At 38.2% G+C, this 15,027-nt stretch overlaps 1 protein-coding gene across 3 annotated transcripts in view; it reads left to right on the forward strand.

Moving 5' to 3' along the window:
* Positions 1-15,027, forward strand: part of lama2 (laminin, alpha 2) — a 224,208-nt gene that overhangs the window by 133,303 nt on the left and 75,878 nt on the right. For all 3 annotated transcript variants that reach the window (XM_051138593.1, XM_051138594.1, XM_051138595.1), the window contains exons 18-19: positions 1,068-1,154; positions 13,640-13,851. In XM_051138593.1, coding sequence (XP_050994550.1) covers positions 1,068-1,154; positions 13,640-13,851 — 299 coding nt within the window. The remainder of the gene's footprint in view (positions 1-1,067; positions 1,155-13,639; positions 13,852-15,027) is intronic.

Raw genomic sequence — 15,027 nt, forward strand, 5'->3', positions numbered from 1 at the left:
AACAGCCTAAAACAGCTTAGCTGGGTTATTTGGTGACAATCTTACATGTCACATTCAAACCATCACTGGTTATCAGTATAATAACAATTTCACACACTTCAGATTTACCTGCAACAATAATCTTGGTGAAGAGTGTCATTTTGGCTTTGCAACAAATGTAAAATGTGAAAAAGTAAATTTGCCTGTAGTCGCTTAAAGGGACAACTTAATACCTTGTCTAAGGTTTGTCCTGCTTCAGTGACAAGCTTACAGTGTTTGCACATTTTTTTCTGAGATTGTAGCATCGCTAAAATAAACTACTTTCCCAAACGTTGCCATTGGTTAGTCATAGAGTTGGCATGAAGTCTGTGTTGCTATGCTGGGCTGTTCAGGATTTTAAATGAGAGTAATGCTGTGATCTTGCCAGAGACTCAGTGTGACACAAACAGCACAAAAACTATGACTTTGTCTGATATAAAGGGAGATGAGAAACAGTTAAAAAAAAAAAAAAAACTGCACTTTAACAATCTTGTGCCAGTAGCAGATTCAACCTGTTCAGCTAAAACCAGTTAAGACCATAATTCAGTTTGAACTGGTCTAAATTGATCTTATTTTTAGCATGGTAGTATTTATAAGGATGACTTGTAGCTCTTTCTGACGTTCACTGTGAGTCCTGTGTGCTCTTACTTCAACTCTGTAACTGGCGCATGATTTCAGCACCGGGCTAATATTGGCTGTAGCATGCTAGTGGCTAATCCAGACAGAGTTGACATCCCAGAATCCAACAGCTGAGCATTCCACATCCTCAAGTGGGCTAAAGAAAGCGTCGCTCCTCTCCTGCCCTCAGCATTCCCAGCATGCCCCTCAGCCTGGCTCCAGTGTCGTCTGAAATAGCCGCACAGTCATTATGCTAGAGCTAATGGCAGAACCTGACCTCGCTGCAAAGGGTTTGCCCACCAGCTAAACCAGACTCTCTCTGGCTTCGGTTAGAACCAGAGCGAGCACTTATGACGAATGGGAAGGATGTTTTTAATTCGCTTTTCTTTTCTTTTTCTCTTTGTCCCCTTGTTGGCTCAAAAACACCGTAGTTTCAGTCCCACATGTCACGTTGATGCCAGAGGTGAGGTGATCTGCGATCGATGCCAGCCGGGTTACACGGGTGCACGCTGTGACAGGTAAGATAACAAGGTTTTGCCACCAGACTTTATCTCCGGTGGGGTAAGTTGTGCCACCTTTTACTCAAGTTGTCCTCTATACAAAAAGAAACAAGACTGGTTATAGCTAATGATATTTCACTTGCCTGAAATTAAAGAAAGTATCCTTAATATCAGGCCATAGATGATCCAGTCACACAAATTACTTTCATATTAAGTTGAATCAATGTGATTGGTTTAAATTTCAAATAAAAACATAAATATAAAAAATAAATAAATAATGACACATCTTACCCAAAAGTACCTGACACACTTTACCCCACAGTTGGCATTTTGCGTAAAATGCTACATACAATAATTGATAGCTAATCTTAAATCAGATTATGACTATGGACTCCAATTGACCTGTTTTATTTTTTTCTGATTATATGCTCACATGATACAAATTATGCACAGAAAAGTGCTAAAATAGAGATGCGACAATTTACTCACAATTTACACAATTTACTCATCTTACCCCACACTTTCCTTATTTTTAGTAAATCTAGTGATTAAAGTTTTTGCAGTTTTCATTGTCAAACGTGTTTGTATGAAAGTATTGATTGTATGATGTGATTCTACGCTGTCACATAACTGCAGGGTTGCCAGGTTTTCACAACAAAACCCGCCCAGTTGCTACTCAAAACTAGCCCAAAAACTAAATTTTTACCCCTAGTAAAAATTGTGCTCCGGGGGTAAAATGCATATTTTTTGATGGGGTTCACCTGGTACAATTCTCATTCCAGGGGCTAAATATAACATTATTGGGGCCACTTCAACCCGCAGACATGAAAAACAACTTGCGACAACAGTGTTAAAGTAGCCCAGTTCCGCAGAAAAACTGCAGTCTTGGCAGCACTGCATAACTGTCAAGCTCTGTTGTTCTGACATCACTCTTATGGCAACAAAACCCCCTACACCAACCCCAATCTTTAACCTACCCGATAGTGTAACAAATGCAAAAGTGATACAAAAACACATTCACTGATACAGCCGTGCTAGTTTGTCTTCCTTATACGCAAGTTTGGGCTGATTTGTGGATTTATACCGGAGCACTTCCGGTGAACAACCGAGTAAACCTGTGTTAGAAAACGCATCTATTTGAAGCAGTATATGTGATGCTAACATTCAAAAGTATCAGTTATCAAATCTCGCAGCATGTTAAAATGGTTTTGAAGTGAAAATTGTATCGTGCAAGGACTTATGTGAAAATTAGGCTTTCTTAATCGAAACTCTGGCCCTGTAAATCATACTTTGTGTGAAAAGGAATAAAAGTTGCCAGAGTTTTACTGCCTCTAGTGTTCATTTCAACTGGAAACTGCAGTGATTTGTACAGATAGGTACATTTTTTTGAGTTTTGCAGAAACGTAGGTAGAGGCATGTATTTTTCAATGAGCTTGGGTTGGTTACATGGCCCTAAATTTTAAAACAAATTAATTAAAAAAAAAAAAGTCTCTTGGTAATCCCAGATGTGCATCTTTGAGACAGGTCTTTTCCATGTGAAATTGAACGGTGTATGGAAAAGTCCAAGGCTGGGTTAATATCTGACTGCACAGTAGATCCATTTTTGATGCAGTTTTGAAACTTGACCAGAACTTCACTGGATAATGGCATTGTACCAACACCTAATGAGTTGTCTACAGGCAGCACTGCAAGACGTCATACTGTAGTTGTGCTCCTGACTTTCATTTCCAAAAAGTAGGCAGCATAAGGAATGTTGTCTAACTAAAGGATTAGTTCACTTCCAGAACAGGAATTATCTCCATATAATGGACTTCTATGGTGCCCCTGAGTTTGAACTTCCAAAATGTAGTTTAAATGCGGCTTCAAGGAGCTCTAAATGATCCCAGTAGAGGAAGAAGGGTCTTATCTAGCGAATCGATTACTTTCTAAAAAAAATTGACCAATTATATACTTTTTAACCTCATATTCTCATCTAGTCTTGCTCTCCCTGAACTCTGTGTATTCTGACTCAAGACAGGGTATGTCGAAAAACTCCCATCTCATTTTCTCCTTCAACTTCAAAAACGTCCTACATCGCTGCAGAAGTACCGACCCAGTGTTTACAAAGTGAACGTGCAAAGAAGATCAAACACCCTTTACAAAAAAAGGTAAAACAGCGATGTAGGACAATTTTGAAGTTGGAGGACAAAATGAGATGGGAGTTTTTCGACATACCCTAACTGTCTTGAACCGGAGTGCACAGAGTACACATGTGCTTGGCAGAGCTAGACAAGACAAGCATTTGTGGTTAAAAAGTGTATAAATTGATAATTTATAATTTACTCACCCCCTTGTCATCCAAGACGTTCATGTCTTTCTTTCTTCAGTCATAAAGAAATTATGTTTTTTGAGGAAAATATTTCAGGAATGTTCTCCATATTAAATATATATATATATATATATATACAGTGCCCTCCACTAATATTGGCACCCTTGGTAAATATGAGCAAAGGTGGCTGTGAAAATAAATCTGCATTGTTTATCCTTGTAATCTTTCATTCGAAAAATTCACAAAATTCTAACGTATCACTGAAATAAAACAATGGAAAGCAGGGGGAAAATCTCATTGTGAAATAAATGTTTTTCTCTAGTTCATGTTGACCACAATTATTGGCACCTAATACTGGAACGTCCTTTATTCAAGATAACAGCTCTAAGTTTTCTCCTTTAACGCCTGAAGAGTTTGGAGAACACCTGACAAGAGATCAGAGACCATTCCTTCATACAGAAACTCTTCAGATCCTTTAGATTCCCAGCTCCATGCTGGTGCTTCTTCTCTTCAGTTCACCTCACGCATTTTAGGGTTCAGGTTAGGCAACTGGGACGGCCATGGCAGAACCTTCATTCACTAACATTTTTGTGTTGATTTTGATGTTTGTTTGAGAGTATTGTCCTGATGGAAGATCTAACCACAGCTCATTACAGAACTTTTAACAGATGCAGTCAGATTTAGATTTTTTTATCTGTTGGTATTTGCTAGAATCCATGATGCCATGCATCTGAACAAGATGTCCAGGACCTCTAGCAGGAAAATAAGCCCACAACATTAAAGATCCAGCAGTATATTTAACCGTGGACATTGGGTACTTTTTGTACCAAACCCATCTGGTAGGTTTGCTGCCAGAAAGCTCTTTTTTAGTTTCATCTGACCACAGAAGCCAGTCCTATTTGAAATTCAAGTCGTGTCTGACAACTGAATATGCTGGAGTTTGTTTTTGGTTGAGCAAGTAGGATTTTACTTAAAACACTCCTGAACAACATGTGGTGATGTAGGGGCTGTTTGATTTATTTATTTATTTTTTTTTTTTTTTTGTCTTTTGACCCCAAGACTCAACTAATCTCTGCAATTCTCCTGCTGTGATCCTTGGAGAGTCTTTGGACACTTAAACTCTCCTCCTCACCATGCATTAGGACGATACAGACACACATCCTCTTCCAGGCAGATTTGTAACATCTTTAGTTGATTGGAATTCTTAATTATTGTCCTAATGATGGAAATTTGGATTTTTCAGTGTTTTAGCTCTTTTCTTACAGCCACGTTCTGTTTTGTGAAGCTCAGCAATCTTGTTCTGCACATCAAAACTATGTTATTTGGTTTTATTCCTTGTGATGGATGATTAAGGGAATTTGGCCTTTGTGCTCCTCAAATTTATAATCCTGTGAAACAGGAAGTCATGGCTGGAGAATATCATACTCCTAGTCATTCTAGTGTGCTAAATCAATGCAAATATGAATGGGAACATGCTTCAGAGATATTTTACTCATTATAATTTTTAAGGGTGCCAATAACTGTGCCCACCATGCATTGGAGAAAAACATTTATTTCATAACGTAAGTTTCACTCCACTTTTAATTGTTTTACTTCAATGAAAGGTTAGCATTTTGTGAATTTTTTGAATGTAAGATCAAAAAGATAAACAAAGCAGATTTATTTTCATAGCCGTCTTTGCTTATATTTACCAAGGGTACCAATATTAGTGGAGGGCACTGTATATATATATATATATATATATATATATATTTTAATATGGAGAACATTCCTGAAATATTTTCCTCAAAAAACATAATTTCTTTATGACTGAAGAAAGAAAGACATGAACGTCTTGGATGACAAGGGGGTGAGTACATTATCTGTAAATTTTTGTTCTGGAAGTGAACCAATCCTTTAAGAATTAAACATTGTTCAATCTAACTAAAACTATGTTATATGTATTTTAATGTTTTGTTAGAATATTATATTGTTAGCTTAACAGTATAACACTAAACTTTTGAAATCAAGATCATTTCAACTTTTAAATTCATTTGATAGATGCTTAATAGATTCATAGATAATCCAAAATGACTTACATTGCATTCAAGGTAGGCTGTACATTTCATCAGTTCATGCATTCCCTAGAAATCAAACCCATAATCTTGGAAACAGTTATGAAATCAGTCACTTTTGTGGTTTATGATGCAGCCTTAGAAGGGCAACTCCTACAAGGGCAGCAAACTCCAAGGCAGCTCAGCGTATTTAGGGAAAAGGCCCATGTTTTGGTCCTCTACAATAATTCTTCTTATTTACCCCTTGTCGCTTCTGTGTGTGTGTGTGTGTGTGTGTGTGTGTGTGTGGGTGTGTATGTGTGAGTGTGTAAAATGCTGAACAACACCATATGTTTGGGTTTGTAGTGTGTTTGTTTGAGTAGACTAGTCAAACAAATCTTAATCTCTAGGCCATATGGATCTTTGTCCCAGTGTGACATGAAATAAAATTCAGGGATAAGATGGAGCAAATGGCTTGATCCCCTGTGGTCAGTGTAAAGTGGCCACAAATGCAATATAGCACAAAGCAGCGCTCTCGCTAAAAGTGGCAGCCGTGGCACTCCTAATTTTGTCTTAATTTCATTAGCATCAGAAATCACTGAGCTCATCTATCATGCAGAATATTTCCATCAGTCGCTCTGTTTATTTCTCTTTCTTTCTCACCCCATCACGTTTCCCACTGGGCGTCGATCTCTCTCATTCTCTGAAGGTTGGTATGCTGATGTGTTAGCATTAGCATATGCTGCATTCTGGGGAGGTTGCGTTGGCAGTCGCTCCAGCTCTGTTCGCAGACTAAATCACAGTTGTGTCGTGGAATACGGCGTCTAGGTGGAAGAAAGGTCTGGGCTCTGCTGTGACCCCACCCCTGAAACAGATGGAGAGGGACTGGTGCAGTGCCAGTGCTGGTACATGCTAGCTGGCACCAAAAACTCTCTACGCTGAGCCATTAGCAGACACGAGGTGGAGGGGACGGAAACGAGGGAACTGGAGGTGTGTTATGGAGGACAAGCGGAGAAAAGTTAGAGAGGAGAGAGAGAGCGAATGGAAAGGTTTCTCGTTCAGGGAAAAGCCAGAGACAGACGCACGTTAATGGGGCGAGATGGGACCGATCCATCACCGCTCAGACGGGGCTCGAACCCAGTGTGTCCCCTGAGACACCCGCTGAAAGAGATGTGAAGGACACACTTCACACAAACTCAGTCAGGCGGCGCACGTCGCTCTTAAAACGTGTTCTTAAAAACCCATTGTGTCGAGCCCGCCCAACGGGGAAGCCAAAGTAAATGAAGCACAAATAGAGACTTTTGCTTAAGAACCTGGTAATCACACATGTGCCACAGGACTTGTAAAGGACGACTCATAGAATGCTCAGATAGTCTACATGATCTCAATATGAACGCAAACATTTCTCTTTCTCTTCAGCATCCTTTAAAGCAGTGGTTCACAACTCCAGTCCTCGGGGCCCACTGCTCTGTAAATTTTGTATATTTCTGAATCTGACACACTCAGTTCAGTTTATGAATCTTTCTCTTAAAGGAGAAGTCCACTTCCAAAACAAAGATTCACATGTAATGTACTCACCCCCTTGTCATCCAAGATGTTCACATCTTTCTTTCTTCAGTTGTAAAGAAATTATGTTTTTTTGAGGAAAACATTTCAGCATTTTTCTCCATATAATGGACTGATGTGGTGCCCCGATTCTAAACTTCCAAAATGCAGTTTAAATGCGGCTTCAAACGTCCAAATGCGGTTGTAAACGATTCCAGCCGAGGAAGAAAAGTCTTATCTAGCAAAACGATTGGTTATTTTCATAAAAGTATTGAAATTGAAATTGAAATACTTTTTAATCTCAAACGCTCGTCTTGTCTTTCTCTCCCTGAACTCTGTGTATTCTGGCTCAAGACAGTTAGGGTATGTTGAAAAACTCCAATCGTATTTTCTCCCTCAACTTCAAAAATCATTTCAAAATCATCCGACATCGCTGCAGAAGTACTGACACAGTCTTTGCAAAGTGAACATGCAAAGAAGATCAAACACCCTTAACAAATGGTAAAACAGCGATACAGGATGATTTTGAAGTTGTTTTTGAAGGAGTTTTTCAACATACCCTAACTGTCATGAACCGGAACAAAAACAGTCCAGACAGAGTAAGACAAGACCAGCGTTTGGCATTAAAAAGTATATAAATTGTATTATTTTTATTAAAATAACCGATCGTTTATTAACGCATTTGTGATTGTTTGAAGCCGCATTTAAACTATGTTTTGGAAGTACAAAATCGAGGCACCATATCAGTCCATTATATGGAGAAAAATGGCGAAATGTTTTCCTCAAAAAACAATTTCTTTACGACTGAAGATAGACAGACATGAACATTTTGGATGACAAGGTGATGAGTACATTATATGTGAATCTTTGTTTTGGAAGTGTACTTCTCCTTTAATGAGCTGATGATCTGAATCAGGTGTGTTAAATGAGGGAGACATACAAAATGTGCAGAGCAGTGGGCCCTGAGGACTGGAGCTGAGAACCACTGCTTTAAAAGGTACCGAAGCAGTGCAGAGGTGACAGTCTGTCTGAAATGCTACTAAATTGGACCTAAGACAGAGTCGTATGTATCTGTTAAAGATTGGTCCACTACAATTTTCGATGCACATACGAATGCGGGAGAGCAAAAAAACACAAGCTCCTGCCATGTTCTTTTGTATTTTGCTGCCTGAGTTCAAGTTTGGTGAACTCTGACCTGCGAAGGACCAGAACCTGCATTTCCCAATATCTAAGTAGACCGTAGATACTGTTGGTGCCAGTGGGTTCTACAGTCAACTTGATTGCTTTTGGGAAACGTCAATGAGTCTATATTAGTTACTTTTATTACTATTACAGTATTACTGTAAACTTGTATTCCAACTACTGTCTCATCTGTGTTTTTTTATTATTATTATTATTTTTTTGTTGAGGCTTTTCAAAGAAACTTTAAAACTCAGCATTTTCCAAGAGGGCTGAAACCACCATAGACACTGAAGAGGATATTAGCAGTCAGCCAGTATGTGATTTTCAGTGGTTGAATCTTAAATTATTACATTTAGTCCCAACAAATCCTAAATACATACGTCCTTGGCCAACAGTCAACAGTGGCACATAACTGGCTCTCTTTAAATAGAAATAAGTGCAGAATACATCATTTCCAACACCAGATCCTAATTTTCATCTGAGCAAATCAGAGGAACACTTTCCAGTATCTGTAGAGCCGAACTGAGCTATATTATATTTGTGTTTTATACATAGTCTACGCTACCCTTGGGAGTTTATACAGAGTTTAGTGTAGTTGCGCTTTAGATCTGTTTAGGATTTTTTATTATTGGGATATAAATGTGATTCTTAAGTAGATTAGCCCCCCAGCACTGCATAATTTGCATGTCTCCTTTGTCTGGCATACCTATTTCGTGTCTTTGAGTCTCCATAATTACTGTATAGGCTACTGTGCAGAGCTTTAGTAACATACACAGAAACCCTGTCAGTGAACATCTTTACATCACATGCACCAAAATAAAAGCATGCAAGTGCCATTCTGAAAGGTAATGTAAACACAAAGAGAAAGAAAGCTGCCTACTAATGGAGCTGCATGTATATGTGGATAAAAGTGTAGATTTCTGGTGTCCATGTATACATACTCAGAGTAAAGGCTCAGCCTGCTGTTGCAGTTACACTGCAATTGTGCAAGCTCTGTAAAACTGGTCTTATATTCATCATCCCACCCCGCTGCTTCATTCATACACTGTGGATGTGTTTGCTGTGAAGTATGCCGTAAGCTCTGAGAGTGTAGTAGGCAATCAGTAACAGTAATGGGCTTAGTGATACTTTCAGTTTTAAGAATCACTGACCCAAAACAGAAAAACCAATACCCGCCTCTCTCCACCCCACTCAGTCTTTCACTGACCTAATTCAGCTCAATCCCTCCACGGCGCCTGGTCCCGCTCTGAAATAGAGTACTTATGTTTAGTTTGGCCCTGCGCGGCCAGCGACACCTGAAACAGCGAGCGAGTCAGAGAGAGCAAGCTGAGGTGAATGGGGTAAAGAGAGGAAGGAAATAAGAGTTCGGAACAGTCCCAGGTTTTTTTTAGTAATTGTTCCCTGGTGTGTAGACTCACAGGAAGTTGGCAGTATATATGGCCAGGGTTAAAGACACCTGGCCTGAGTCATCAGTGCTTAAGATGGCTCTCTCACAGCAGAGTTAACGACAGGAGAAATTATTAGCTGGCAGCAGAGAGAGAGAAAGAGCTAGCCTTCAATGCTCAGTTACCCTTTAAATGGTACCAAGGCAGCGCAGAGGTGACAGTCTGTCTGACTGTGTGTTGAGGGCTATGTATTTTTGAAACAGTAGGTGGGGACTTTCCCATTTACCCAGACATTGTTACTTAAAGAGATTCTGTGATCATTTTTTTTAACCCAGTGTTTCCCAACGACTGTGCCGCAGCACACCAGTGTGCCAGGTTGACAGGTGTTGCATGGAAAATGATCAAAAACTTCCTATCTCTATTATATTTTGTTATTATTATTTTAAATCAGTGCTATTGGTCATTGTGTTGTCTGTTTGTGGCTTTTACAAATATTTAACCAATGAAAGCATCTAAAAGAGCACATGACTAAACATTGTAACACCATTGTATCCTCAAATATATCCCCAGCCTCCATTCAGAATGAAGTGCTGCGATGAACGGTTTGAAGACATCTACAATGCAAGTGCACATGAAGAACTGATTTTTTTTTTATTTACTTAAGAAACACTGTCTATAAAGGCTAATGTTTTTATGAGAGAAGAGCTGAGAAGAGCGCTGTCTGGTTGTAGCCAATATACTTTTGTACATTTTAAATATCCTGTGCATAGCAGTTCATCTTTTATATCATGAGATTTGGCCAAATGTATTAAACAACAAGAAAAACTGATCGCCCATATAGCTACATTAAACTTTGTGAACTGATGAAAATGTAATTTGATTAACTTACTGCCTCAGATGTGGCCATTCTAACAAATTAGTTATGGAATTTTGTACTTATCAAAACAAAAAAGAGGTTGGGAAACACTGTTCTAACCCATGTGTTCTACACCCAGTGGGTCTCATTCACTAAGCACATGTACACACAAACTATATAGTTAGGACAAAATGAATGTATTAATCTAAGGATAATAGTTATATACTATATATAATTATATAATATATATTCATCATATACGGTGAAAGAGTAAGAAAAACTGTGTTAGAATATAGCTAGCTTTGAGGTTTCTCTGAAGAACAGCGCATGTATAGTCGGCTAATGAGAGTTCTATAAACTGTATAAAAGGTGTTTTATTGTGTGTGAAGGGAAGGTTGTGCAAAAATCCCTTATATGGAGATGGTCTGGGCGTGTTTTATGCAAATTTATGTGGCCGCTCTTTTAGAATTTTTCATTGTGATTTGGCCTAGGTTGTACATGGAAATGCTACTAAATTGGACCTAAGACAGAGCCTTGTGGCACTCCGTATGTATTTGTTAAAGATCACTACACTGTATGCAAAATACAGAGAGCAGCGGTGCAAGCTCCTACAAAGTTGTTCTGCATTTCGTTGCGTTCCAGAGTTTGAGTTTGGTGAAACCATGTGACCAATGCAAGGTCGAAACGTCACAGCATGACCTCGTAGCTAAAATCAAAGAACGTAAATGTAAAACTACAGCACTGGAGAAAATTGGAGTAGATTGTACTGTAGGTTTTTACATTTTGGATTTATTTTTATTTGTGTTATTGTGTTCATATAGAACGATATTCCAGACTGTTTTTTTTAAAGAAATTGCTAATTGTATTTTCAATTGCGTTTTTTATATGTGGGTGCATAAATTGACATAGTCCTAATGCAGTTGCAAATCCTGCATTAGCATTTGTGTTTTTGCGATCACAAAGTGACTGCCAAATTTTAAATGGAATAGCAAAGTCCATTTGCAACTGTATTTTCAATGTCTTACGAGTCATGAGCCTGTCATATTTACATAGCAATATTAATTACCAAGTCTGCTTTGTCATGCTCTGCCAAAACTCAAATGAAATTGCAGTTTCTCTAGCATTTGAATTTCTGATGCCTTACATAGAATCCTGTCAATCAGTGTTAGGGGTGGGACTATACTATGGGGTAGAGATGGGTGTATCAATCAATAAATAAGGTGTGTTTTATTTACCAGTAATTTTGTTCAGAGGTTGTGCTAGACTTTAACATTGTCCATCATTTTACGGACAGGGTCGTAAAAATTCTGTCATAATCTATTATTACCCGTCATTTTAATTTCATATTTTAATTAGAATAACACATTTAATTTCTTTTTATTTTTGTTCACATTTTCAATTTTAATCATGAACCTAGGGTTACAGGATGACAGCGCAGTGTTAAAAAAATGTAGCCTATATAATTTGTGCAATTACATTTATTTAAATTAACATTTGAAGTTTATGATCATGTTCTATTTTGTAGTAATGTTAAAAATAAATCATATACTGTCAGAATAAAAAGGCTGCATTTTAGGTGTATAACAGCCTGTCTCTGGCAGCCCCTTATGAAACTAAGTATTTTCTCTGAGTAATATAATAAATGCAGTAATTTAAAAGTTAATTTTAGAAGTGTTGTATCGGTATCAATATCAGTACCGGGCCTTAAAAGTATTGGTATCGTATTAAAAAGAAAATAAGTGGTCCCTACTATGGGGCGTGTTTTATTGGGAAGTAACGTTACAAATGATTATGCTGAATACTTTGGACAATGGAGACAATCAGTAAAGGCACCAGTGAAGGCAGCTGGCAATCCAATAGATGTGTGTGAACGAACAACCAGTGCAATCTGGGTCTCCTTGAGGTTCGCAGCATTACCAGGTACAAAGTACTAGAACAGGCAGTTTGGTAAAAATGACACTTTGTAGTGTAGCCCAACATACAGTAACACAACTGCAAATGCAGATATTGCTGTATATGTACCAAGATTCCTTAAATAAGACATGAGCCCAGAGCATTTGTACAGCTCAAGGGATATTATGTCTTTTAAAGTTGTTGTGAGATCTAAGACTTCGTTTAAAAGTTGAAATCTCCAACATGCCCAGTTAGAACTGGATTCTGCACTAGCATGCCGCTGGGCCTGCAAAGACAGTCACAAGCAATGCCATATTCAATTAATAAGTCTAGGGTGGCTCGCGGAATCCGCTGAGCGTGAGTGAAACACCGTGATTACTTTCTCTTTCCACCATCATGCAGATAGCACAGTCGTGTGCAGATAAGCGCAGAGGAATCCATTTAACATGAAGGCAGTGGATAGACTGTGCGTGTTTATCAGCCAGCAGCACAAGTTGCTTCAGTAGAGATATAGGATCCAAACGTAACGACAGCAGATAAGAAGAGCGGGTGGGCGAAGCGAGCGGAGGAAGTGATAGCGTCTCTTCCCCTTATATTTCTCTCACATTCTCATCGTCTGCGCTTTGTTTTGGCGAGAAAAGTCTCGGGTGTTCTTTTCATGATCAAAATAAGGTTGTTCATCAGACGCACCGTAATGGAGTCAGTTCAGTTGTACACAGCTCCTTTAAAAGAGAAACGGTAAATGACTCATCAGGAAATGCAATATACCTAAACGCTTTCCTTAAGTGTTTCCATTTATCCCACTTTACCCCAGCTATTCTTGACAGACTATCTATTATGCTAGGCTTCAGGTTTAGCTTCTACAATACATGCACTATCGCAACTGCTAAGGCGACCTCTGGTCTGATTCAAACTGCTGTTACAAATGACAGATTAACAGCTACGTCATTGCACCACGCTCAAGCTAGATGTTAAATATATAGTCTGCATCATACTGTACATAAGGTTTAAATGTTCAGTCGGTTGGTCACAAAACAAACCCACACACAGTGACTAGGACCTCAAGCTGGCTGACTGTACATTACAGTGCTACATAGCAAATAATAAAACCAATGCATAAAAAATGTTGATTTGAATGTCAATTATTTTATTATGTGAGAGGAAAGGGAGTCTAAGAGATGGTCAAATGATGCATTATACAGTTTTGTGCCACTGTAGAAGGTCTGAAGTGTGTTTATTTGCTGTATTTTGACTGTACGCATTACTAAAGCATCCATTCTCTTTACTCTGGATGACCTCAGGTGTGCTAATGGCTATTTCGGTCGTCCCAACATTCCTGGGGGTTCCTGTCAGCCGTGTATGTGTAACGGAAACCTGGATCTTACAGAGGATCTCAGCTGCGACCCGGTGACTGGAGCCTGTCTGCGCTGTCGTGAGGGATATGATGGGCCGGACTGTGAAAGGTGCGCTGACGGATATTTTGGAGATGCCCTCATAGCCAAGAATTGCCAAGGTGAGTGAAGAAGCAGAGTTTGATTGTTTCAGATCATAGCCCTTCAGCTAAAAGCGACATGTGATGTATAATCTCTTATAATCTCAGTATTAGTACTACTAATAATAATAACATACAAACATAAACAGGGATGCATGTTTTGTCCATCACAGTAATCTACACAAAATAATATAACTTTTATGAATTTTGAAGCGCCAGAACTTACAAGCTAAGGCTATAAACGAACCACACCACCATGGTCGCTTGCCATCAACATCACCACCACCCTGCTTACGACAACTTTCTCAAACATATTTTTAACATGTTCAGTGAAAAGGATTTACTCAGTATATGAATTTTAATCCACTCTACATAAACATTTTCATATAAACTGAAATAAAAGCAAAAAAGCCAAACTAAAACTGAAATGTGACATAAGTAATATGTAATATATAGTGAATAAATAAAATAATCATAACTTAAGGACACACAAAAGCAGGTGCCTTAAAAGTTAATAAATCCTTAATTAATGTTAATATTTTAATTAAAAACTTGTCTCCATGCAATATTCAGTAAAATTCTAGTGCATTTACTCTATTAAATAACAGCAGAGTGAGCGAGTTTTTGGATACGGTAAGATTAAACTTATTTTAGTGAGTAAAGTACCACATTTAAGATATCATTTTGTTAAGGTGGGTACACAAAATGTTATTTTATCCTTGCTTCTAGAAAATCCTCAATTTGTATGCTTTCTAACAGCTTCATGTGGCCGTAAACGTTTTATTTTAATGTGGCTTTAAGCACTATGCATCATTAAAGTTTCACTTTCACTGTGACTAAGCTGGTAAATGTGGTGGTTACATGGAATAATCATAATATGAGTTCACCTTATGGTATTAGTAGGAAAGTGATTAAATGATCATCTTCCATCTGAAGCTTTGGTTGCATTTCGCAGCAAAGCAAAAAAAAAAAAAAAAAAAAAAAAAAAAAAAAAAACTTTTTCAAACAACAATATAAAATGCAGGAAACTATTAACTGGTTATTCTACAATTAACTGCACTATAAATTGTACTACAACTGGGAAAAACTATAAATTGATAAACTGTTGACGTGATGATGTCTAATGTCTCCGACAATGCCTGTAGTCCCATTTAGTTTGTTAAACATTATATTTGCTTCTGCAGAAGAAGAAATCAT

Source organism: Labeo rohita, chromosome 20, assembly GCF_022985175.1.
Source record: "Labeo rohita strain BAU-BD-2019 chromosome 20, IGBB_LRoh.1.0, whole genome shotgun sequence".
Taxonomy (NCBI): Eukaryota; Metazoa; Chordata; class Actinopteri; order Cypriniformes; family Cyprinidae; genus Labeo; species Labeo rohita.